At 38.4% G+C, this 26,456-nt stretch overlaps 2 protein-coding genes and 1 long non-coding RNA gene across 5 annotated transcripts in view; all 3 read left to right on the top strand.

Moving 5' to 3' along the window:
- Nucleotides 1-26,456, top strand: part of LOC101886199 (uncharacterized) — an 883,799-nt gene that overhangs the window by 239,783 nt on the left and 617,560 nt on the right. The window lies entirely within an intron of this gene.
- LOC148680967 (uncharacterized) overlaps nucleotides 1-26,456 on the top strand; it is a 663,035-nt gene that overhangs the window by 290,136 nt on the left and 346,443 nt on the right. The window lies entirely within an intron of this gene.
- Nucleotides 1,520-25,923, top strand: LOC148680990 (NACHT, LRR and PYD domains-containing protein 3-like). 3 transcript variants are annotated; one of them, XM_088650161.1, is made up of 11 exons: nucleotides 1,520-1,612; nucleotides 2,259-2,309; nucleotides 2,607-2,714; nucleotides 4,310-4,417; nucleotides 5,334-5,418; nucleotides 10,762-10,957; nucleotides 11,436-13,203; nucleotides 14,504-14,677; nucleotides 15,917-16,090; nucleotides 17,198-17,244; nucleotides 24,630-25,922. In XM_088650161.1, the coding sequence occupies exons 2-11, from the start codon at nucleotides 2,266-2,268 to the stop codon at nucleotides 25,151-25,153; spliced, it is 3,228 nt and encodes a 1,075-aa protein (XP_088506287.1). In that variant the 5' UTR covers nucleotides 1,520-1,612; nucleotides 2,259-2,265; the 3' UTR covers nucleotides 25,154-25,922. The 3 variants fall into 3 exon arrangements, with proteins under 3 accessions (XP_088506287.1, XP_088506286.1, XP_088506288.1); XM_088650160.1 differs by lacking the exon at nucleotides 24,630-25,922 and having other exon boundaries at nucleotides 17,198-24,441; XM_088650162.1 differs by lacking the exon at nucleotides 1,520-1,612 and having other exon boundaries at nucleotides 2,257-2,309; nucleotides 24,630-25,923.

Genomic DNA, 26,456 nt, shown 5'->3' with positions numbered 1-26,456 from the left:
CCCTAAATGAACCCAGTTTACCTCTGCACACTACACCCGTGCCTTTAAATAATATATTCAGCTTCATTTATTGTGTTTCCACTAAACTATTTCATCTCATCAAGAGGGAAAAGATGTATAATCATGAATCTTGTTCTCCTGCAGATCTAAATATCAAGGATAAATCATATATAACAACATTTATATTAGAAAAATCCTATTTGCAGATTTGTTTTCATCCCACAGCAATAGTTTAATGAAACATTATGTTTTCCCAGAAGTTGTGTTCAGATATCTACAGAATCTTTTCTTAATAAAGGAAATAAAAGCCATTTAAAACAGTGCATGTCTCATCAGCTGGTTAAAGGATGACTAGAGAAAAATGAGCTGTGTTTCTGTTTTACTCTACTTTAACAAGCAGAAAACTCACATATTAACTTATTATCGTATTGTTCTGAACATTATGAGAAATGACGACAAAAAAGGGTGTCAAACATCTGTAAATGAGTGATCATTATATAATCAAAACCTTTCATTAAAGCTGTCCTGTTCTCATCTTACGGCAATTTAGACAAGCTTTTACAACCATTTCAATCACTGACTACTCTATATACAACCACAGCATCAATAAACACACTGCCTTAACAATGTATTTTAATCTATGTGAATAAAGACAGATTAACAGATATATTGATTAAATAGGAGAATGATCACCAAACACCTTCACTAATAGACAGATAATACAGTTAAACTCAAATGAGGAGCTGCAAACAATAAACAAGATACAAACTGCAAGAACTAGGGCGACACGGTGGCTCAGTGGTTACCACTGTCGCCTCATAGCTAGAAGGTAACTGGTTCGAGCATTAGCTGGGTCAGTTGGTGTTTCTGTGTGGAGTTTGCATGTTCTCCCAGTGTTGGCGTAGGTTTCCTCTAGGTGCTCCGGTAAGTAGGCGGTTCATTCCGCTGTGGTGACCCTTGATAAAAATAAGGCACTAGGCCAAAAAGAAAATGAATGAATGAACATTTCAGTGAAATTTAAAACTGTTTTGGATTCAGTCCTGACTAATCTAATGTATAAACACACTTATATTATTGAACAGCATCTGAGAGAAAGTAATAATTTATCAGAGAGATCTGTAAGAGGTGTACTCGTTTCCATTTTTATTTGTAATCTTATTTTATTAGTCCAATACTGCTTTAAATATTTTTCAGAGACCTCTTGGAAATACATTTTTCTCTATTCTTATATATATATATATATATATATATATATATATATATATATATATATATATATATATATATATATATATATATATATATTTATTTATTTATTTATTTATTATATATTACACTATATATACTATATTATACGTTTTTAATATTCCATCAACACACTCGTGCTCAAAGAAGCTGCACAGATATCTTCAGCTCCGGTGGTTTGTGTGTTGTCTTCAGGACTCGCCCACTGTCAGGAGAATCTCATGAATATTTATGTAAGTGTCACTCTGTGGAGCCAATAATATTTCAGGATCTACCTGTAGATCACACAGGTGTGTTTTAGTGAAGTGAAAGAGTGAAAGAGTTCAGATTGTGTTCCTGCTGCACAAGAGCGTCTGTACTTCTGCATGTGAGTTTAACACTTCTACATTACGCTGATTTGTGGAGATGATGAAGGGGTTTTATATGTGTGAGTGTGATTTAAATGTCTGATCCTGAAGATCAAATCCTCAAACACAGATTAAACACTGAGTCAAACACGCTCATTTAAACACTGTCTAAAAGCTTTATTTTTAATCCCTTTAAAGTGTTTGTTCTCTTCTATATCAGACTGACTCAATAGTGTCCAATAATTCAGCAATAAATATAACTCTAAACATTCAGAGTCATGAAATCAAAAGTAAAGTTAAAGCAGACCTTCCAGTTGAACAGGAAGAAAAGCTGCTGAAAACAACAAGCTGACGATCCTTAAACAACACTGCATTTAACCCTTTACTGACAGAGTAACTCATTAACCAAATAGCCTCTTTAGTAGAGAGACATTTTAATACTCACTAAATCAACAATTGGCTGAACCTGAACTTCTCTTGATAAACTCTATATAACATGCATTTACCTTAAATCAAATGTGAAACAGCTGAGATGTCAGATCAATGACTATATATATATATATATATATATATATATATATATATATATATATATATATATATATATATATATATATATATGATTGTTTCCTCAAAGCTCTGCTAATGTCTGCATTGGTGTTTTAGCTGCAGTATGGCAGAGGAGCGAGCAAAGGACTCTCTCTCAGAGAAACACAGGTATTGACTCTGTTTTTACACCATTATTTCAACACTTTCTCTGAAGAACAAAGACCAACAGCAATGCACTTTTTTGTGTTGCTATTGCCTGATCAAATGATGGACAAAGCTTCAGTTTACAGCTTCAGCAAATGTGTTTAGATCATTCTAGATTACAGACAGCTTGATCTGGTGACCTGTCAACTATTACCTTGTGCTGAATTAAACTTAACAAACTCATATTTGTCTGATAAACTCTTGTAAAGGAGACTGAAGTTTGTCCTGCACTTTATTCCTCTGGTGTGTTTGTGTCTTCAGTGTGAGATCAGGATCATGTGTGTCCAGCTCTGTGTCTCTGAAGAGTGACCGATCAAAAGAAGCTTATCCACCAGACTTCAGTGAGGAAACACCATCATCTGCACAAAGGTATGTTGTGTTGTACATTATTGTTCACTCATGGACTGTTTCAGGATTTGTTAGAACATTTTATTATATTTACACAACACTTTAAAGGCACAATAAGAAACCCAAGAACAGTGTCATATAATTTTCAGACTCTTCTGAATGTCTTCATCTATACTCCTGATAAGGACAAATATCTGACCACAACACATTTATCTGCTGTCTATGACTTTAGATAATGCATCTGAAAACACTCTGGTAGTAAAATATCCTCTTTGTCATATAAAGTTATGAGTAACACACGCCAGAGGATTGATGTTCAGCATCTATTAAATAAAAATCCCTAAGACAAGGTGAAGATCAGAGCAAACACAGAATAATCCAAGTAACAAGATGGCAGACATGGCAAAACTATAATCCTCAGAACAGAGAGACAGAGATGCAAACACAACGGGCCTCATTTATTAATGCAATGTAGAAACGAGCGCAGATATGAGCGTAAACATCAATCCATGACCATGTTCATGTGTGATTAATGAAACATTCTCATACAGACAAGCTAATCGTACAGAATGAAAGCTGTTGTCATTTCACTATCACACTCTTACCTGTCTCACATATACACATGTACACTATTATTATTATCTGTGGCTCTTTTTAAAGTGTTTAATGATTAATGTTCAATATTGGGTGTGTTAGCCTAATGAAAGTGATCTTACACCAAACTCCCCGTTAGCCACGTTTCCAGCTTTTATTAGACCTGTTTCAGACCTGTTTAATATAGTCTGATATCAGTCCCGGATTAAGAATTCAGACGCCCCTGGGCATAGTGTCTTGTAGGCCCTTAACTGGACCCGCATGCCTATAATTGAATAAAAAACTTGATTAATATAATGTTTTAAAATAAATTAATCTATAATGTATTGCCCACATGTTTAAAATTAAATGTTAATCAAAGGCGGCAACACAAAGGCTCCAAAAATACAAATTTATTAAATTAAAAAGGCTGACACAATGCGTGTAAGGTTTCGAGCCACACGGCTCTTCATCAGCCGTGTGGCTCGAAACCTTATGCATCTCACCAAGTCATCAACGCAGTATCTCACACTGGCCGGCTCTTCTCATAGCATAAGAAAACTCCGCTATGAATAATAATGAGAAACCATCTGCATCTTTGCAGTTTTGCTCTCCATCACCGATTTTGATCCCGCCCCAAAAATCCTTTTAAACCCAGAAGCTGAAATTAGCTAACAAAAGCTCAAAATTATCCAGTTTCCCCACAATTAAAGCAGACAGGTGCTAACACTGTTTTAAGTGATGCTCATCTGATCTGTTAACATCTCAAAAAAAGTACTCGAGGGCTTCGTGAACCTTTAACTACACTGAACACTTCAACTAATCTAACACACATTCAGTTGGTACAGGACGAGGCAATACAAGTGAAGAATAAAGGTATAGCACTAGCAAATAATTAATTATTCATAATTCTCTATGAGCTAATTGTGATACAAAGAGGAAATGAAGTCCAGGAAGATAAAACCATGTGCTCTCTAGTGTTCATAAGAGAGACTGCAGCAGCTTGTGACGCTCCTTTCCCTCTGGTGTGTTTGTGTCTTCAGTGTGAGATCAGGATCATGTGTGTCCAGCTCTGTGTCTCTGAAGAGTGACCGGTCGAAAGAAGGTTATCCAGCAGACTTCAGAGAGGAAACACCATCATCTGTCAGGAGGTATTGTGTGTTTTACATTATTGCTCACACATGGACTGTTTTGAACATGTTATTTGAACAATCTAATAAAGAAAGCCAATCCTGAATCACTTTAGTGTCTCATTAAAACATTTACAGACTCCTGGTGACAGATTTAGTTTCTAATCCTGTATATATATATATATATATATATATATGGATTATTCACTTCAATTCAAGTTCTTCATCATCTTTTCCTCACTTGTGGAATATAAAAGATGTTTACAGCCAAAACTGTTTAGTAAATGTGTCTGAATACAGATTTAAAAAATAATTGTAGCTGTTGCTGCTTAAAAGTTTTGTGTAATAATAAACTGTTAATCAAATATATTTCTATCTACAGCTACTTTCTGAAGTCTTTCAGTTGCTGAACACAATAATGACGTATGTTTTGTGTGTTATTTCTCATCTAGATTTAATACGTGACGCAGCAGTGGCACTACAGAATGTTGTTTATTTTCAGTAATTGCAAGATATTTGTCTGTATTTGGGGGCAGCACAATAGCTTAGTGGTTAGCACTGTTGCCTCACAGCAAGCAGGTTGCTGGTTCAAGTCCTGGCTGGGTCAGTTGGTGTTTCTGTGTGGAGTTTGCATGTTTTCCCCGTGTTGGCGTGGGTTTCCTCCAGGTGCTCCGGTTTCCCCCACAAGTCCAAGCACATGCGCTATAGGGGAATTGATCAACTTCATTGGCATTAGTGTGTGTGTGTGAATGAGTGTGTATGGGTGTTTGTAGGGCATCCGCTGTGTAAAACATATGCTGGAATAGTTGGTGGATTATTCTGCTGTGGCAACTTCTGATAAATAATAAACTAAACTAAAGGAAAATGATTGAATGACTGAATATCTGTCTCTGTTTGCCTGTAAATGTGTAATTACAGTAGTTTTATCTGTTAACAGTGTTGAATATGAGTCAGCAGATTCAGGAGACGAGACTCACATGAGACACAAGAGCTTCACAGACAATCTCCAGTGGATCTTCCAGGTAGGAAAAACTCATTTTGAGTCATAAAATCACTGAAATAACTCCATGAAACACAGAAATATTTGTTCAGAAGACATTTGAGAACTGGATCTTGTAAGCTGCATGAACTTGGCCTCCCACCTAACTAAAATGTCTGCATAAATAGTCTTAATCTATGGAGGTCCTAAGAGGTCATGCAATAAACATATTTTCTCTCTTTTTTCATGTGATCACGACTTAATTTCTTATGATTTTGACAGCAAATAGTTATTTACTTCTATATATTTACATATTGATTATTATTATTATTATTGATATTATTATCATCTTTATTATTTTTATTATTTTTATTACTATTATGTCTTTCTGGAATGACCTACTGGTTCTGCTTCTTCTAAGATGATGCACTAGACATGCATGCCGTATCTTCATATCACATTATCTGCAGGAATTGACTTTTGAAAGTAATAGTAAATCACTTGCAGAAAGGACACATTAAAGCACAAGCAGATCTTCATCACTCTTCATCATCTCATTCATTTATGCAGCAGCTTATTTTGAGCCATACAGAACTGTGCTTTAAAATGGTGACAGTTGAGGGAATATTATTGTAAATAATGAGAGATAATATTATACATGATAAATAATAATGCATTTACATTAGTCATGAGTAGGGCTGGACGATAGCTTGAATATTAGCGATATTATTGGAATAATTTTGACGACAATGTAACATTTTTTAAATATCACGAATATTGAATGATTCAATATTACGCCCCCCCTTAAGCAATACTGTGTGCACAAGAGACGTGAGGTGAGGGAGGGTCTTATTTAACACATTTCAGAAATGCAGACTGGGGACGACAAACAGCACAGTAGAAACAGACGGTAGGAGATGATGAATTAGTCCCCAATAGAAACACACTCTGTAATTTCAGGATATTCACAAAACACTCTTAAAATACTCGTCATGCACTGAAAAAAGTGTTGCATGCAGAACTGTTGCAAACAATTTATTTGTGTTGAATTTAATCAAACAAATTAAGTTTATTAATGTTCAACTTAATTTGTTTGTTTAAATTCAACACAGATAAATTGTTTACAACCACCTTACGTAAAAAAATTGAGTAAATCCAAGGAGTCATCTCTGAATAATTTTTTTCAGTGTGTGATCTGTGTTTGAATGCAGAAGGAACTGATTAGCCGGCAGATGAGCTCAGAGTTCTGCTTTGCACTCTTTTCATACAGATTTCTAAAATAAAGAGCATTTGTTTTCTAAATGAGTTTGCTGCTGAAGATTCAGCTGTTTTCTCTGACATGTTAACCAGTCATGTTGACAGAAGACACAGAAAGAGAAACGACTCCCTGTCAGTTTTACTCATTTTACAAGAACATATAGTGTAGTTTTAATTATGAATGTACACTAATAAAATAGACCCTTTACTGTTCAGATCTGTGTTTGTCGGATCAACATGATCAAAATGAGTATTTCAGCTCTTTTTATGGAGATTGACATCATATATCTGGTGTGCATTACTCTCTAATAATTCAACAGGCCAGAGTCGATTTCTTCATATATCGGTGTAATAGACGTCTAAACACAGATGTCCTGGTTAAAACAGGACTACATTGTGTGTTGGACTAGTCTCTTAAACATCTTACTCAAAGACTGTGTTGTGCCTTGGTGTGATCTTTGTCTTTTGTAGCTGTGAAATATCTGAAATCATTCAGCAGTAGTGATGGGTAAAGGAGGTCACACACCGGATGCGCCTCTCGGCACCACACAACGCTGCACCGCCATGCAGATTTCTATTAGGGTGCCTCCCCAGCCAGCAATGACATCTGGGGCTCAGATGTGGGCCCCATTATGGGCTTGCACCCGCAATCCACATTGGGGCCAGGCGTGAAAGCCCAGACATACTAAAAGTGGGACCTGTAAGGGTACTGCATGGGTCCTAGCTGGGCAATTCAGATGGGTTTAAGTGGGATCTGTAAGGGCCTTATGTGGGCAATTCATAAAAGCCCCATTTGGGCCCCACCTCCCTAAAGGGTTTAAAATGTGTTTGCACCCGGGATCCACACAGGGGCCAGCCATGGATGCTCAGATGTGTTTTAAGTGCGATCTGTGAGGCTCTTGTCTGGGTTTTTACCAGGCAATTCATGAAAGACCCATTTGGAGCCCACCAGTCAGAAGAGGTTTAAAGTGGGTTTGCACCCGGGATCCACATGGGGGCCAGCCGTGGATGCCCAGGTGTGTTTTAAGTAGGATCTGTAAGGGTATTATGTGGGTCTTAATTGGGCAATTCATGTCAGACCCATTTGGGTCCCACCTGTCTAAAGGGATTTAAACTGGGCTTGCACCAGGATTCAACCATGAATGCCCATATGGGCTTAAAGTGGGCTCTGTAAGCATCTTATGTTTGTCCTAACTGGGCAATTCATGCAAGACCCATATTTATGTTCCTAGTTCAAACCCATACCCACTTAGCCCATCAAAATTCTATGCAGGACCCATATATGCTGATATGTCCCTTTATGTATTAATTCTGCTCTTTTTATGTTTGGGAAGTGTTCTGGGTCTCTCTGCAGTAAGCAGCTGCTTGCTCCTTTGTTTGGTCGTGCCCCTGCTCCAATTGATGCCACACCCTGCCTAGTCAGCTGACTCCTGGCTGCCTATAAATTCTTCCATTGTCACTTTCTGTTTAGATGTTTGAGCTCACTTGTGCTTGGTAGTGGTGTGTTTGCGATTTATAGAAGGAAAATGTGTGTTTGTTAGTTAGATTTGTTGAATTAAAGTTTGTCTGAGTATCCGAGGAAAATCTGTGAAAGTATTTGGTGCATTAGTTCTTGCTTTGTTGACATTGAAAATCTGACCTCTACCTGTTAAATGACTACTCTGCTGTTTTGCCCCTTTTGTATTTGTTTGCTGATTTTAAATATTTGTACATAGTAAGTAGGGAGCTTGACACCATTTTCTTTTGTACCTTCTTTTATTGATTGTTTTTCGATGAGGAAGTAAGGTAAGAAAGTGTATTTTATTTTCTTTCTTTTTGCTGAAAATAGGGAATTTAGAGGGGATTTAAACTTAGATTGTTTTGTTTATTGTTTTGGCCTGGTAAGCCCCTGAAGTTGAAAAAGAGACAAATTTTGTTTGAGAAAATCATTGTGAAAATAAAACCTTTATATATTTTCCTAAGCAGCATTGTGTGTGTGTGGTCTTCCCTTTCATGTTGCGTCCTTACCCCTAGACGGGGCTCTGTAAGCATCTTATGTTGGTCCTAACTGGGCAATTCATGCAAGACCCATCTTTGTGTTTTCAGTTCAAACCCATGCCCACTTGGCCCTTAACAATTCTATGCAGGACCCATATATGCATTCCCAGATCAAACTCATGTCTACTTGGCCCATACCTGTCCTATATGGGACCCATGTAAACAGCTCAAATGGGCTTCCTTTGTGGGACTCGTACTACAAAACCTACATGGGATCCGCTGATTTCACCCAGCCAAAGCCCATGCCCACACAGTTCCCATGGAGCCCGTAGTTACCCATCTGGGCCCCACATGTAATTGCTGGCTGGGTAGCTATGACTCAGGACTCTTCATATTTCTATAGTGCCACAGGACCGACATCTGGATAGTTTTATTTTAAATAACATGTGAATGTGTGTGTCTGGTGTGTGATATTTCCAGCTGACATGTGCGTGCTATGTTGTAGCGCTGAGCTCCGCTTCCAGTGTGTGACCCCCTTATGCCTAGTTCACACTAGAGGATTTTAAGCCTGATTTGAGCCCGATTTAGAAGTTAACGAGCTCGCCGACAGATCGGGCTGTGATCGGGAAGAAATCTGCGGGTGCATGGCGCTCGCCGCTCTTTATGTGTGAACTACTGAGCAACGCATCAACGAGGCTCGCTGACGCGTCGCCGACACCTCGCAGACGGAAATCCAACATTCAGCATGCTAAATATTCCAGAGCAGTCGGCCGACTCAACCCCACGTGTGGTCAGATGTAGTGACGAGCTGCAGCCAATGAGAGAGCATATCAGCATGAGCTAAATGCCTGTGTGTTCAGGAGCTCAGCAGAAACATCTGTGATTGATCAGAATGGGCATCTGTGCACTGGCTTCATTCTGCGTTAGCACAGACATGAGAGTAGGCTATATTAACAGTGGAACTAGAATTCTGTAACTATTAGAATTACCATACTGCTCATTCTGACCGTTCTCATATAAAATGCCATATTGTCACAACATATTTACATTCAAAGCTATTATTGAGATATTAAAATTAAGCTTTGAATGTCTGGCATCATATTTAATGACACCATTACCCTAAAAATATCATCTTTTTTTGGTAATACAGCCTATAAATATGTAGTTAAGATACTAAAACACTTAAAGGCTTGGCTTTCATTTTCACTTTCAAACAGGAGCTATTCGGCACAGAATATGCTGTTTTGAAAGATATCTGAAGTAAATTGATGTTTTTGCCATCAGAAAGTTTTGTTTATGTTAGCAGGAAGTTGCCAGGCAAGAAAATGCACACATATTTAAAGTCACAGTGAAAAGTATCAGACATGCATGCAGTCATGTTGACCAATATGGTAATTTAAGGCAGAAATGCTCAGTTCTTTACTGTTTTGTAATAAAAAAAATAACAATGTCAGAAAGAAATACACTGATAGTTAGAAAACGGCAGGGTGTTATAAATATGTTAGTTTTATTTCAAAGGGTTATAAAATTACAAAAATTAAAAACTCTCTGTGTATCTATCCACTGGAACCTTGCAGATGAGTGATTAATGCGCTGATAAATCAGCTGATTTGACGATGTTTTTAAATGCTTTCTCCAAAGCTTGAAGCGCTGTCAGTGATGTCATCAGCACACAAGCAGCCAATAGTGTTCAGCTTTTTCTGACGACTCCTCCCTCAAATTTTCATTGGCTGTGGTTTGGTAGCTTGAATGAGCTGATGGGGAATGAGATGTTGTCAGATCATGTAGTGTGTGACCCCCCTCTTGTGGATCGTTCACGGAGTGTTGCGTAGTGTGAACACCACAGAGATCAAAAGACACAAAGTCAAGTCATGTAGTGTGAACGGCACAGCGATCTGCTGATGTTTAAAATCCTGTAGTGTGAACTAGGCTTTAAGTGTAATGTGCTTAACCGGCTTGGATGTACTTTAACTGTGTGTTAATCTGAAAATAACCTTTGAATATTCATCAGCTAATCAGAATCAAGCATTTAGCAGACTCGTAGTGTAATGTATTATAATATATTTTTAATTATTGAGCAGGTTATGAGTGAACAACTGTGCGTGAATTGAATGTTTTGGTTAAAAGTTTTTCTTCTTTTTTTTACTCATAGAATCTTAAGAGCAACATGATCAGATTTCTGAAGAATGAACTGGAGAAATTTAAGAAAATCTTACAAGAAGAAAAGAGACAAGAGTTTGTGAAGGACTATAATGAGAACAGAAGCAGAATCACAGAAGCAGCTCTTGATCTCACACTCTTCTTCCTGAGAGAGATGAAGCAAGATCAAGCTGCTGATACTCTCCAGGGTAAGAGACTCATGGATAGACCCACACGAAACCTGAAGATTTCCACAGACTTTTGGCCCATAATTGAGTTTATTTATTTACTTGTGTCCATTTTTATTTACTCTGTTTTTCATTCATTTCAGTAATATTATTGACAAATATGAAAATGTTCATTTGATTTATTTACAGTGCAGTTTGTAAAGTCATATTTTCTGTCCTTTAGTAGATCTGTTATATAAGAGACTTATATAGTGGTTTGTTTACCAATTAAATGGATCAAATTGGATTTGTATTGTAAACATTAAATATTATTATTTTATATGTTTAAAAGTTTTTTTTCCATATATTAAGTTTTTAGTTATGATACTAAACAATTCTCCTCAGAAATAGCAAAAAATGTCTGAAAGTTCTGTCTGGCCCTACACAGGGCGATCTGTCAGACTGTCACTTATAACTAAGTCAAGACTAAATCTCTCTGTGTCTTTGCTCCTGTGTTTAGATGAGCTGCTCTACATTAATCAGCTTAAATGTAGCCTGAAAAAGAAATATCAAAGTGTGTTTGAAGGAATCGCACAGCAAGGAGACTCCACACTTCTGAATAACATCTACACAGATCTCTATATCACTCAGGGTGCGAGTGAACAGGTCAACATTGAACATGAGATCAGACAGATTGAAGCTGCTTCCAGACGTCATCAGTCACTGGAGATACAGGTTGAATGCAAGCATTTGTTTAAAGCAGCTGAACAAGACAAGCAGATCAGAACTGTCCTGACAAAAGGAGTTGCTGGCATCGGGAAATCAGTCTCTGTGCAAAAGTTTGTTCTGGATTGGGCTGAAGGGAAAGAAAATCAAGACATCAGCTTCATATTTCCTCTTCCATTTAGAGAGATGAACTTAAAGGAGAAAGAAAGACAAAGTTTAAAAGACCTCATAACTCAGTTTTTCCCAGAGACTAAAGGACTGAACCTTACAAGAAGCACACGATTCAAAGTCCTGTTCATCCTTGATGGATTGGATGAATGTCGTCTTCCTCTGAACTTTGCTGGTAATGAGACGTGTCGTGATGTATCTTCAGCAGTCTCTCTGGATGTTCTCCTGACGAACCTCATCAAGGGAAATCTGCTTCCTTCTGCTCTCATCTGGATCACCAGCAGACCAGCAGCTGCCAGTAAGATTCCTGCTGACTGTATTGACCGGCTGACAGAGATACGAGGATTCAATGATGCCCAAAAGGAGGAGTACTTCAGAAAGAGACTCAGAGATCAGAATCAGGCCAGAGAAATCATTGATCACATTAAACAGTCAAAGAGTCTCTTTATTATGTGCCACATCCCAGTCTTCTGCTGGATTTCAGCCACTGTTCTCCAGAACATACTGAAACTGAAACACAGGGCTCATGCTGAAACACTGCAGGAATCTCCCAAGACTCTGACACAGATGTACACACACTTTCTCCGCTTTCAGATCCAGCAGAGCAGAAGAAAGTATGATGGAGAAAACACAGCAGATGTCTCCTGGGATCCAAACATCATCCTTTCACTGGGGAAACTGGCCTTCCAGCAGCTGGAAAGAAACAATGTGATCTTCTATGAGAGCGATCTGAAAGACTGTGGCATTGACGTCTATAAGGCATCGGTGTACTCAGGCATGTGTACCCAGATCTTTAAGGAGGAGACGGGAATCATTCTTGGTACTATGTACTGCTTTCTTCACTTGAGCATTCAGGAGTTCATTGCAGCCCTTTATCAACATCTGTTTCTAGACAGCGGCAAGACACAAGCAGAAAAAAGCAGTGATGAGTGCATGATTGATTTGCTGAAAACTGCAGTGGACAAGGCTCTGGAAAGTGAGAATGGGCATCTGGATCTTTACCTTCGCTTCCTTCTCGGTCTGTCACTCCAGTCTAATCGACAACTCTTACGAGGCCTGTTGACACAGCAGGATGAGAGAGACCAGAGCAAAGAGGAAATAATTGCCTACATCAAGCAGAAACTTGAAGGGAATCTGTCTCCAGAGAGATCCATCAATCTGTTCTACTGTCTGAATGAACTGAACGACCAAACTCTGCTGGAAGAGATTCAGTCTCACCTCAGTAAAGGAAGTCTGTCATCTGCTGACCTTTCACCTGCTCAGTGGTCTGCTCTGGTCTTTGTGTTGTTGACATCAGAGGAGGAGCTGGAGGAGTTTGAGCTTCAGAAATTCCAGAGATCAGACGAGTGTCTCATCAGACTATCAGCAGTCATCAAAACCTCCAAAAGAGCTCTGTAAGTCAAAGTGCTATGTATACTCGCAGCCTCGCGTTTGATTCATTCATAAAAGCAGTACACGCAGGATTCAGCACGTAAATTCATCAGTTACTCCACAAATACATGCAAGTGAGAGTCTGGTGAACTTAGAGAAGAGAAGATTCACTTTATTTTTACTTTCACCATCTGTATCTGATATGAATAAAGCACATTAGCAGATTTAATTTGAATGCATTGTTAGACGTTCATAGACTTTCTTGTGTGTTTCCAAACTGTAAATGTTTTGTTTTACCAGTACTTGTTTGTATTGACATGTAAATGTTTATCTAAAACATAAAATAAGCATTATTTGGTTAAAATGCTGCATAATTGTGATGATATGACACGTCTTTCTCTGGCTCAGCACCAGTCAACACACCTGCTGTTCTCCCTTCTTCCGCATCCCTGTCTATAAGCGCTGAACTCTGTATCAGTGAGCGAGAGAGACCGTGTTCACTCCGAGTGTTTTTTAATAATCAAACGTCCCCGTGTCGTGCGACACAACAAATCAATTATGAAATTCAGTTATGAAATTCACTGCCAACGCTTTGAGTAATCGATTTTTATTAATTTAATCAATTCGTTGTTGCAGCTTCAATACAAATATCTGACATTTCCCGGAACAGGATCCTACAAGATCCTGCTCAAATTAAGCTCTGATTTATATACATTTATATATTTATAATGTCCCGCTGGGCAGCAACTTACACAACTTTTTTATGAAGTGTTGTGAATGAAGCACACTGGGAAGAATGTCCGCATGTGCCCAATAGAAAGGAGTCAGTCAGCAGGCACAGAGAAACACTGCATGGCAACGCTGCTGTAACCTTCACTCATTGGAAAATGTTTCTCTGTCTGTGTCAAGTTCAGCTGATGTCCTGCACCCAAGAGCCATATACCCCACCGTGATTGGTGGGCTCGTTCAGCTCCACAAACAAAACTGTAAAGTGCCATACAAATCAAACTCACGGGCTGCACTAACATTAAACTTTCAAATTAAGGTGGAGGCCACAAACTATCGTCCTGTGAAGGACCACGAGTTTGAGAACCCTGCTGTAGAAGCAGCGCACTGCTCCCACACTGCCCCCTATTGATGAGCACTCACAACTACAGCTGTCAAATAAAAGTACCGGTACAAATAAAATTCTGAATTGTATTGTTTTGAGTGCTAGGGTATCGCTATGCTTTTATAATATTGGTACATCGTGCTACACTACTGTTTTGTTAATCAATGAGGTCCCAGATGACCACATAAATATTGTGTTTGTCCTCTACACAGACTACAGAGCTGTAATCTCACTGTTCAGTGCTGTGAGAGTTTGTCTTCAGTTCTACAATCCTCAAACTGTGTGCTGAGAGAGCTGGACCTGGGTAACAATGACCTGCATGATTCAGGAGTGAAGAAGCTCTCTGATGGACTGAAGAGTCAACACTGTAAACTGGAGATACTGAGGTAAATACTCTTCCACTCAACAGTAGCTCCAAAAACAGTTACATATTGGGTTAACAAATATAGAAGCCCCTTTCCCCACTTAGTGTATTGGCAGATTACACTTTATACTGATTATACTAGATTATACACTTTACACTAGATTATATGGGTGTGATTGTATTCATATCTATACAAATGTGTGTATAGACAAATGCATTTAAAAGCATCACTGAGTAAAGTATAAAAAAATGTGTAAAATACTTTTTATAATAGACAGAACTGTATGACTGTATTTAAAGAGTATTTAGATGAATTGTTTATAAATTCTGTACTCATATTTTATATGTTCATATTATATTGTTGTTTATTTTTGCATTTGTTTATTGGAAAGGTTTATTTAAGAATTTGTCAAATGTGTCTGGCAATCCTGTCTAAATAAATAAATAACAGTGAAGAAGACAAAGTTAACCCTGGTGAGGTTTTGACCTGCTCTGATGTTTGTACAGTTTGCAGTTTTCCTGAAAACATATAAGTCTCATGACAGTCTTATTGTCTAAACCACAGGTGTCAAACTCAGTTCCAAAATGGCCACAGCTCTGCACAGTTTAGTTCCAACCCTAATTAAACACACCTGATCGAACTAATTGAGTCCTTCAGGCTTGTTTGAAACCTACAGGTAAGTGTGTTGGAGCAGGGTTGGAACTAAACTGTGCAGGGCTTCGGCCCTCCAGGAATTGAGTTTGAGACCCCTGATCTAAAGTGTCTTGGCCTTATTAATATTTGGACTCAAAGGTGGATTGACTACAGCTCTAGTGTCTGTCAGACAGGAGACAAAGACACCAAGAGATTGAGTTTGTGTGTGTTTAGTTAATTTACAATATTGTCCACAATATAATCTAAATATGATCTAAATATGATCTAAAGATAAATAATGGAAATCAGCTCATTTTCAATTACACTTTATACTTCAAGATTTCCCTCTGAGGTCAAATGTGTCTTATTCCTCACAGCAGACTTTACAGCTTCATGTGATGTTTAATGAACTATTTCTCTGTACACTTCTACAGATGATGTCAAGTCCTTGTTGAGTGTGTGAGTGTGTTTGCTGATGCGAGGGCTCGATCAATAAGGAGAGCTAATCATGATGTGTGTGTTCATCACTGCTGTTGACATGATCAGAAACAGCAGTCAGCATCTTCACAACACAAAGAGATGTGTGATTGTCCAACTGTGTGATGTGGACTATTGCTGTGTTTGTAGATTGTCTGGCTGTATGGTGACAGAGGAAGGCTGTGGTTTTCTGTCTTCAGCTCTGACTTCAAACCCCTCACACCTGAGAGAGCTGGATCTGAGCTACAATCATCCAGGAGATTCAGGAGTCAAGCTGCTCTCTGAACAACTGGAGGATCCAAACTACACACTGGACAAACTCAAGTATGTGGAGCAGCACTGCCTTTTTTATTATGAATACAGATACTTTAATACTTCACTGCTCTTCTAGTGTCCAGATATTAATCAAACCTGTTAAATATGTCAGTGCACTGGGGCAGTTCTCACATTAAGCGTGATATTATATCTCATATTAACACTGTACAGTTTCAGCATTGTAGTTGAGCAGTGAAACTTGTTCTCTACATTTCTGCTGAAGAACTGTACAGTATCAGGTCAGAAATGTGTGTGTACTGTTCTCCAAATACGTCCTGTGTATACTTTAACAGCAGGTTAAACTCTCCCTCATTAACTTCACAGACACAGAATGTCCTTTATCACACTTTAATAAGGGCGGAGTAAAACTATAAACAGGAAGAAAATAAACAATATAAATTTACATTCACAATGTGGACATAACAAAGATGTTTCTGGCAAATATCTCACATATCTTGTAATCTGGCTCTTTTCTGCTTATAAACTAACATGAACACAAAATATCAGGCAATAAAAGTGATCAGCAGACAGTGATGCTGGTTCTGATACAGTCTAAACTAATCCTTTATAACTGAAGTATTATGAACAATAGACATAACACAAACCGACGAAGCTTCCAAAGGGCGAGGAGGACTGCAGATTGGTCTGGATTCACTGCTCTCCAACTTAGCAATGTTTGGAGATGATGAAGAGGCATTTGACAGAAGATGAAGATCTCCATCATATTTTAAGTTATTTAACCCTGATTTCTGCTTTATTATTGTGCTGTGCTTTTGTCAATTGATCATTGAATGAATCCTTTTGTCTTTATATCTGTCTGTTTCTGTGTTTCCATTCTGTTTTCTGTTTCCACATCTGATCTAAAAGCTCTGTGTGTCATTCAGAAGCTGATTTGACAGCTCCACACACACTCATGTTGTTTTACTGCAGTTATTAATAAACTGAGATCATCAGCCAATCACAATCCAGCATTCAGCTCACACTCCACATGTCTTATTGTGTGTGTGTGTGTGTGTGTGTGTGTGTGTGTGTGTGTGTGTGTGTGTGTGTGTGCGTGCGTGTGATATAAGCTGATGTTTGTGTACAGACTGAATGTCAATCTGTGTGTGTTTACAGTCTGGATCATGGAGGAGAGAAGAGGATTACAGCAGGACCACGCAAATGTAGGACTACACACACACACACACACTCTCAAACACACACACCCATGCACACACTCACACAATCAGACACACACTCACACACACACACACACACACACACGCGCTCCCTTCTGTCTCTCTCTCACATGCACACGCTCACACACACATGCACTTTCACACACATGCTCACACGCACAGACACACTCACTCTCTCTCTCACACACACACACACACACACACCCTTTCTCTCTCACATGTACACGCTCACACACAATCAGACATACACACACACTCGCACACATGCATGCACCCTCTCTCACACACAGACACACACACTCACTCTCACACACACACTTCCTCTCTCTCTCACGCTCACACACAGCAGTGAACACATGCACACACACCTTCTCTCTCTCACACACACACACACACACACACACACACACACACACACACACACACACACACACACACACACACACAGCAGTGAACACATGGACACACACACACACACTCCCCCTCTCTGCCTCTCTCTCTATCTCACACACACACACACACAACACACACGCCCGCATGCACGCACACATACACACACTCCCTCTGTCACACACACACGCATGCGCACACACAAATGCGCACACACACTCTCTCTCTTTCTCTCTCTCTCTCTCTCTGTGCGAGTGCATGCTGGGAATGTGTGGACAGATTCGGGTGAGAGTACCTCTCTGTGAGAGTGAAAATTTCTGTTTCTTTACTATCCCTTCCCTTCTAAATTATAGAGCTAGGTTAGAGTTGTTGTTTTTTCCCTCCTTTTCTGATCCCTGACATCGGTCAGTGAGCGAGGAGGAGGATGAGTTCAGATGCGAGAGATTTCTCGCATTTAACACTCAAACATGGGTGTAAATGTATACCTGACGCCCAGGTTTCAGTGGAGGACTGTCTCATCGCTGTTATTTTGGCGATCGGTAGTACTACAGTTTTTCTAGTTTGCTTTGACCTGGTTAAAGAAACTAGGTTCCTCTTCATTTTCATTATCACTATCCCAGCAGAGCAGAGGACAGGTCTTGCAAATGTGTAAACCCTTTCTCATTGAGTTGACACATTTTCCCCACCATTTTTCCAAACAGTTAACACAGATGTCATTCAAGCAGACCAAACTCCATTGTTTTAGTTTTGGTAACCAAACAGAATCCATCTATTCCTAACTATTTAAAACTACCAACATCAGTATGAAATCACCGAAGCACCGGTTTGACACTCCTTCACACAAATCTTCAATTAGCCATCATTCTGCAAACCTTATATAAACGATGGAAGGTCTGTGTTGTTCTGTGCCAGCATTGATAGAGGAGGTCAATATGGCTATGTCCTATACTCCCAATAGATTTGACTGTATATTAGTTTACATGTGTTTTCTCTAATATTTACAGTATTTTATTACTTTTGTCTGTTTTTTTTTATATACAGTATTTCAGTTTTCAGCCACAGTTGGAAAAATGTCATGAATTCAATATATAGTCAATCAAAGCACATCTTATTCTTGATCCAATTCTTTGCAAAAAGGCGAATTTGACAGCCCAAATAGAGACAACAAATGCCATTGGCTATAAGCTACAATGGCAAGCAATGGTGGTGCATTTTGAGTTCTGTATTTTGTTGTCCATTGTGTAATGATTAATTGAAAGAGCTCATATACTTGTTTGCAAGTTGTGTAGTTTGAAGGTAAAACTAGCTTTTGTAACATATGTTAAATGTTTTGACACGATATGTGCCTTTTGCAAGCAAAATGTGTCATTTTGACCATGAGTGCCGCTGTTTAGGCCTGTGTGTTAATTGTTTTGAAAATGTGGAGTTTCAATTGACAACTGCATCCAAGCAATCGAGAAAAACTGTAATATCAAATCAGCCTCCCGTATGAATAAGGCAATTGTGTTCTTTCTGAGTGAAAGTCAAATGGTAGATAACCTAATTGAATCGGGGCTGATAATCAAAGGGGCTGATAATCAAAATTCGTACCGGTTTTGCCTTTGTCAAGTCCATCCAAGAAAGTTGTTTTATCGAACGTACCTCCGTTTGTTAAAAATGAAAAACTAGATCAAATACTCCAGAAGTATGGTAAAATAGTAAGTCCCATCAAAATGATTCCACTTGGATGCAAAAACCCTGAAATTAAACATGTGATGTCTTTTCGGCGTCAGACCTTTATGATTTTGAATTCTCCGAGTGATCCACTAAATCTGTCAGTGAAACTAAGTATCGATGGTAAAGATTATACAATTTTTATCACCTCAGATTTTATGAAGTGTTTTGTCTGCGGCGGTTTTAATCACGTTAGACAAAGTTGTCCAAATCGAGACAGACCTGTGGCCACTCCTGCGGCTCCGACTGCAGATGCGGAGAACAGCGAGGAGGCGCTCGGTACAGAGGTTGTTTCGGCGGCCGGGGCTTCAGAACCCCGACCGGGTGGGGCAACTGAGGTGCCGGGCGACCTGCCTGATAACCCGGTGCTAGTCGCCTCTAAAGACGGCCTGGAAGGGGCTCCTGAGGAGGTGGCCGGACCGAGTAATGCTGTACCGCAGGCAGAAACGAGCCTGCAACAGATTTGCTTGGAAAAAGCGTCTGAGATCGATCCACTTTGTTTTGATAAACAAACCGACGCGGACAAAACTGAGAGTGATATAAATGATACATTGGATCAAAGTCAAGATGATATTTCATCTCAAGACTTTGCGGATTTAAATGTACAAATGGATTGTTCTGACAAGGAAGATGACGGTGATGCAACGTTAATGGAACATAAAATGATGGATTTACGGCCTACTTTTGGAGGTAAGACTAAACTTTACTCAGTTTAGCAGATTAACAACTTTCTTGACTTTACAAAAGGGCTTCGCAAACCCAAAATAGAATCTTATTTTCCTGACTTAAAACTGTTTCTGCTGTCTGTTACAATGGCAATGAGAAAAGCATCTATATATGAACTTGACAAACCTAAAAGATATCGTCTGAGAAAACTCATAGGTAATGTTAGAAGTACTTTAAACGGACAAGATTAAAATGAGCCTGTCTTGGTTATGGAGTTTTTATTCTAATGGATTGGTATTATTGAAGGCCCATTTTATACTTATTTTCATGGCACCTTTGAGACTCAGCTCATTAAATATTAATGGAGGTTGTGATGCTATGAAAAGGGCTAGTCTTTTTGATTATATTATGATGAAGATGAAGAGTGCTGGTGTGGTTTTTCTGCAGGAGACACATACAGAGGTCAACAATCAAATACAGTGGTTGAACAAATGGAAAGGGCAGGTGATTTTAAGTCATGGCACGAGTGTTAGTGCAGGAGTGGCTATATTGCTGGCACCTAATTATAAAGAACAACCCTCTAGTGTTTTTGATATAGTTTCTGGTTGCTTGTTAAGAGTTGATGTGACTATTCACGGAATTGATTTCTCCTTTGTTAACGTTTACGCACCCAATATTGGGTCAGATCGTGTCTCTTTTTTTCAAAAACTTAAAATAGCTTTAAGTCACATACCTTTTGACAGGACCATTGTACTAGCTGGTGATTTTAACTGCACTTTGAATCATACATTAGACCGAAACCATGAAGAACCTCACAGTAAATCAGCAGATGTACTTCAGTCCTTGATTATTAATCATAGCCTTGTTGATGTTTGGAGAGAATCTTTTCCCCAAACTAGACAATATACATGGATGAAAGTGAATCGCAACATGGTTTCTGGAGCTAGGTTAGATAGGATTTATGTTCAAAAAAGTAAAAGAAGCCACTTTTATAAGAGTTGTATAGTTCCTACTGCTTTATCTGATCATCACTTCATATCTACTGATATCACCACTGCAGAGAGCACTTCTAAACATGCATATTGGACGTTTAATAGCAGATTATTATTAGATCACAACTTTGTGCACACTTTCACTTATTTCTGGGAGATCTGGAGAGAGAAAAAAACACAATATAAGTCCCTGAGCCAATGGTGGGACATTTGGCAAAATTCAAATCAAACTGTTTTGCCAGCAGTGCACTGGTTATTTCAAAAACTCTCTAGCCAATGAGATGGCACAGCTTGAGCAGTAAATTCTACAACTTAATTTTGAAGGTGACATTGTTGATTCTGTGGAGACTTTGGAGCGTGACAAATTTCTTTTGCGGAATTTATTGAAAGAAAAAGCTCAAGAAAAACTTGTCCGTGCAAGATTTACGACTTTTAATAATATGGATGCCCCTACGTCTTTTTTTTCGACATGGAGAAGAAGGTTGAAGATAAGAAGATCTTAAGCTGTTTAAAACGTCCAGATGGAAAAAGGATTATTGATGCTCATGGAATCATTTCACACGCTTTGTCCTTTTATGAGGAATTGTACAGTGCTGAACCATGCAATGAAGAAAAGGCTGATGTTCTCCTTCAGGATTTACCACATTTTTCAGATCAAGAGAAATCCATGATGGATAAATTATTGACTTTTGATGAACTCTCTACAGCTGTTCAGGAGATGTCTTCGGGCAAAACTCCAGGACCAGATGAACTTAATACAGAATTTTACAAACAGTTTTGGCCGATTATCGGAGAAGATTTGTTTGCTGTTTTTATAGAGAGCTTAAAAAGGGGCACACCTCCTATGAGCCTTCGCAGAGCTATAGTCACTCTTTTACCAAAAAAAGGTGATCTTGAAGACATCAGATGCTGGCGTCCAGTCACCCTACTAGGAGTTGATTACAAGATACTTTCAAAGTGTCTTACGAACAGGATTAAACTTTACATTTCCTCAATAATCCATGCAGATCAATCATACTGCATTCCAAGAAGGTCTATTTTTGATAACATTTTTTTGATTCGGGACTTAATTTCTTTTGCTAAATTACACAATTTCGATGTTGGTTTTCTTTCTTTGGACCAAGAGAAAGCATTTGATCGGATAGATCATGAATTTCTGTTTAAGTGCCTTAAGGCATTTGGTTTCGGGAAATCTATTATTGCCCATATAAGACTCTTGTACACGGACATACACAGTATGCTAAGAATTAATAGCACTTTAACAAGACCCTTCAGAGTGAGTAGAGGCATATGACAGGGGTGTGGCCTCTCAGGAATTCTGTATGCCATTTCAATTGAACCTTTACTGATTGCACTAAGAAATAAGTTGAGTGGTATATCAACAGTTTGCTCATCCCCCCTGGAACTAGCAACAACCAAACTCGCTGCTTATGCAGATGATGTGACTGTTATCATCAGATCAACTCAGGATGTCAAGGACCTGAGTGCTACTCTGGAGGTTTATCAAAAAGCCTCCTCCTCTCGAATTAACTGGGAAAAGTGTGCTTCCTATTTGATAGGAGAATGGGACGATAGAGACCACCCAGTACTCCCCCAGAACTGTTTGTGGAGTCGGGAAGGGTTTAAAGTGCTAGGTGTTTTTCTTGGGACTGATCATTATATTCAGAGGAACTGGGATGGTATTTTTGAAAAAGTTGTTGGACGTTTGCAAAGGTGGAAATGGATTCTCCCACAATTATCTTATAGAGGAAGAGTGCTTATAATTAACAACTTGGCAGCTTCTATGTTGTGGCACCGCTTAAATGTACTTGAACCACCAAAAGACTTGCTGCAGCGACTACAGAAGATTTTTGTAGATTTTTTTTGGGATGGATACCATTGACTTCCCCCTGCAATCCTTTACTTGCCAGTTAATGAGGGGGGCCAAGGAGTAATTGATTTGGTAGCTAAGGTTAAATCTATGAGGCTAAATGCAGTCCAAAACCTACTCTACTCCGTAGATGCTAGACCTTGGGTGTCTTTTGGTCGGGCTCTGCTCAGGTCTTTTGGTGGTTTTGGCCTTGATAGACATCTGTTTCTGTTGTCTTCTTATGATGGAAATTTTTCAACTGATTTAAAATTTTATGCTTCTGTGCTAAACATTTGGAAAGGGTTTAAACTGATTAGACATGAAAACAATCATTTTGGTCTTGAAGAACCACTTTTTAATAACTCACTTTTAGAAGTAAATGTTTGCACATACAATACAATTGTTAAAACTTTTATGGAGAAGAAATTGATCAAAGTTTCTGACTTGATAAATACTTAAACTAAAACTTGGAAGTCAGAGGTTGACATTTGCAGTCAGGCCGGCTTCAGATCTGTTAGAATGGTAAAGCAGCTCATTGGTGGAGTGAAAGCCGCTTTTCCCTCTACACTTCTCCTGTTTGTCAACTGTTTCTTGTCTAGAGGTCCTTCTAAAGTACCTTTTCCTAAGTTATTTGTGTCTCCCAAGTGCTGTGTTGACGATGATTGGAAAGAAAAAACTTCTGAAATGTAACAACTTACAAGAAATTGACTTTCAGGTGGCAGGAAAGAGAGATCGCTATCAGATTTGTGTTAAAATAGCTTATTTTGAGCAGATCAAAGACAGCTGATACAAAGTGGAGAAGATTTTTAACCATCCCTGCTGAACTTCCTCCCTCTTGGAGGCTTTTTTATAAAGGTCCTCTGCCTAAACGATCTGGAGATTTGCAGTGGAGATTATTGCATTGTGCATTGCCCACTAATTCTCATACTTCTAAATTCAACCCAAACGTTTCCTCGTCATGCAACTTCTGTTCCTTGCCGGAATCTGTTGTTCATGCTTTCACTGAGTGCTTCAGATTGGATCCATTATTCACTTTGTTAAAAGTCATACTACTGAACTTAGGTTTTGTTTTTACCAAAACACTCTTTGTTTTTGGGTGTAAATACTCAAGAGTGCACAGACAAAAGTGTACGGTAGCAAATTTCACAATTGGACAAGTTAAATTAGCCATCTGGAAACATGTAGACTAGCTGCTGAGGGGCGAAACGTAAATCTTCTTCAACTTTTCTTAGCCTTGGTGGAATCCAGAATAAGAACGGAACATCGATTCTTTCAAATGACAAATAACCTGCTTGAGTTTGAGTTCAAATGGTGTGTTAATGGGGCTTTAGTGTCAATTTGTGAGGATGGGAAAATAATATTTAATTGGTGATAAATGATTAATTTTTTGTGTAATTATTTATTTTTGTGTATAGCTTATTATTATATATATTTTTATTTTATTCATGTATATATATTTAGATTTTTGTTTTTCCACCTCTTTTGTCTCCTGAACATGTTTCAGTGTGACTTCGTGTGAGGTGAAATGTAAGTTTTGGTTTTAGATGTTTTAATAAAGTGTGTGTCAAAGTCTCTCTCTCTCTCTCTCTCTCTCTCTCTCTCTCTCTCTCTCTCTCTCTCTCTCTCTCTCTCTCTCTCTCTCTCTCTCTCTCTCTCACACACACACTCACTCTCACACACACACTCACTCACTCACTCACACACACACACACACACACACACACAGCTGTGGTTGTATATGTGTGTGTTCTTGTGTTCAGATGTCTGTTTCCTCACTCTGGATCCAAACACAGCACACACTGAACTCATTCTGTCTGAGGAGAACAGAGAGGTGAAGAGTGTGAGAGAGAATCAGCCGTATCCTGATCATCCAGACAGATTTGATTATTATCATCAGGTGTTGTGCAGAGAGAGTGTGTGTGGACGCTGTTACTGGGAGATTGACTGGAGTGGAGATTGTGTGTGTATATCAGTGTCATATAAGAGCATCAGGAGGAAGGGAAGAGGTGATGAGTGTGAGTTTGGATATAATGATCAGTCCTGGAGTTTGCGCTCCTCTTCCTCCAGTTTCAAATTCAGACACAATAACACACACACTGTTCTCCCAGTGAAGCCGCTCAGCAGGAGAATAGGAGTGTTTGTGGATCACAGTGCAGGAACTCTGATCTTCTACAACATCTATAGAGACACAATGAGCCTTATCCACTCAGTCCAGACCACATTCACTGAGCCGCTCTGTGCTGGGTTTACTGTTGGCTCTGGATCATCAGTGAAACTGAGCTGAAGACTGACGAGAGATTTACCCAGAATCCTCTGCAGGAGCAGTCAGCAGCAGCAGTGTGTGTGTGTGTGTGTGTGTGCGCATGACAGACAGTGTGTGTGTGTGCACAGCAAATTCATTGGTGTTAAATTTCAAGTGTTGTGGTAATTCAGAGTAAAGTGTTAAAATTCTAGAGTTAGATAAAGGTAAAATAACCTTCTCGGCGTTAGATGCTGATTTGCCTCCTTGTCACACAGAGCACATGTATCTACCTGTGAACTTTATTTTACTATGGAAAAAGTGGAGACCCTCTTTTAGATGTTTTCTTTCTGAGGTAGAGAAAGTGTCTCAAAGCTTCAAATACTTCAGAAATCAAAGTAAAATAACTTTAATACATAGAATAAAATAATTTTAAATATTAAATATTATTTAATAAAATAATTTTTAAAACATTTATTGTCATAATGTTTTGTTTGTCCTTTGATGTAGATCTTTTGTACTGCTCCTTGTTGCAGTTGTAACAATTTTAAATAATTTTATTAATTTTAATAGTAAATATGCCTTGCGATGTTGATTGTTCATTGTTTTGTGATGTAAACTTTTTGCAACAATAAAAACGAAAAAAAAAAACTTATTCTTAGTGGATTAAACAAGTTTTTCAAAATTGTGTAAAAATGTTTGGATTAAAAGTTTTGATCAACTTCAAATACTGAATGTCTGTGTATTTGAAAGAGAGAGAGCAGATATGTTATGTGAGATGTGAAAAGGAGTGTGAAATTTATCATGTCCTGACTGCAACAGTAAGTTGCAAAAAAGCTGAACAAAAAAGACTTTTATTTTGGAGTATTGTGTGACGTCATAAGGCTGCGCCGCTTTCGCGCTGCGGTTCAACAGGAGGAAGGTTTGTTTTTTACAACTTTACACAAATATAAACCGATTGATTAAAGTTTCAGGTATTTCTTTCGATGTTATATACCTGCGGTTGACTATTATTTTAATCCTTTATACAACGAAGTACTATTTTAATAACAGTAATCGAGGGCTATTGTTTGAACAACAGAAATGTGTGTTTTAATGAAGGTTTTATTTATTTACTAGCATAATGTCATTCTAATACAAGTATACATTAAATATATATATATATATATATATATATATATATATATATATATATATATATGTGTATATATATATATATATATATATATATATATATATATATATATATATATATATATATATAATGGGGGACTAGTTTTTATCAGCTCATTTGTTTGTGGATATTGTTTCTTGCTCAGACTTACCTGATTTATTTTTGTCAATCACT

Source organism: Danio rerio, chromosome 4, assembly GCF_052040795.2.
Source record: "Danio rerio strain M-AB ecotype USA chromosome 4, GRCz13ab, whole genome shotgun sequence".
In the NCBI taxonomy this organism is placed as follows: Eukaryota; Metazoa; Chordata; class Actinopteri; order Cypriniformes; family Danionidae; genus Danio; species Danio rerio.
This window is presented reverse-complemented; position numbering and strand designations above follow the sequence as displayed.

What these genes read in the sequence shown, in the direction of transcription:
- LOC148680990 (XM_088650160.1), top strand. Translation starts at nt 2,266, where the DNA reads ATGGCAGAGGAGCGAGCAAAGGACTCTCTCTCAGAGAAACACAG. An exon ending in AAAACCTCCAAAAGAGCTCT is followed by an intron (nt 13,204 to 14,503) that starts GTAAGTCAAAGT and finishes TCCTCTACACAG; the next exon opens with ACTACAGAGCTGTAATCTCA. An exon ending in TGTAAACTGGAGATACTGAG is followed by an intron (nt 14,678 to 15,916) that starts GTAAATACTCTT and finishes CTGTGTTTGTAG; the next exon opens with ATTGTCTGGCTGTATGGTGA.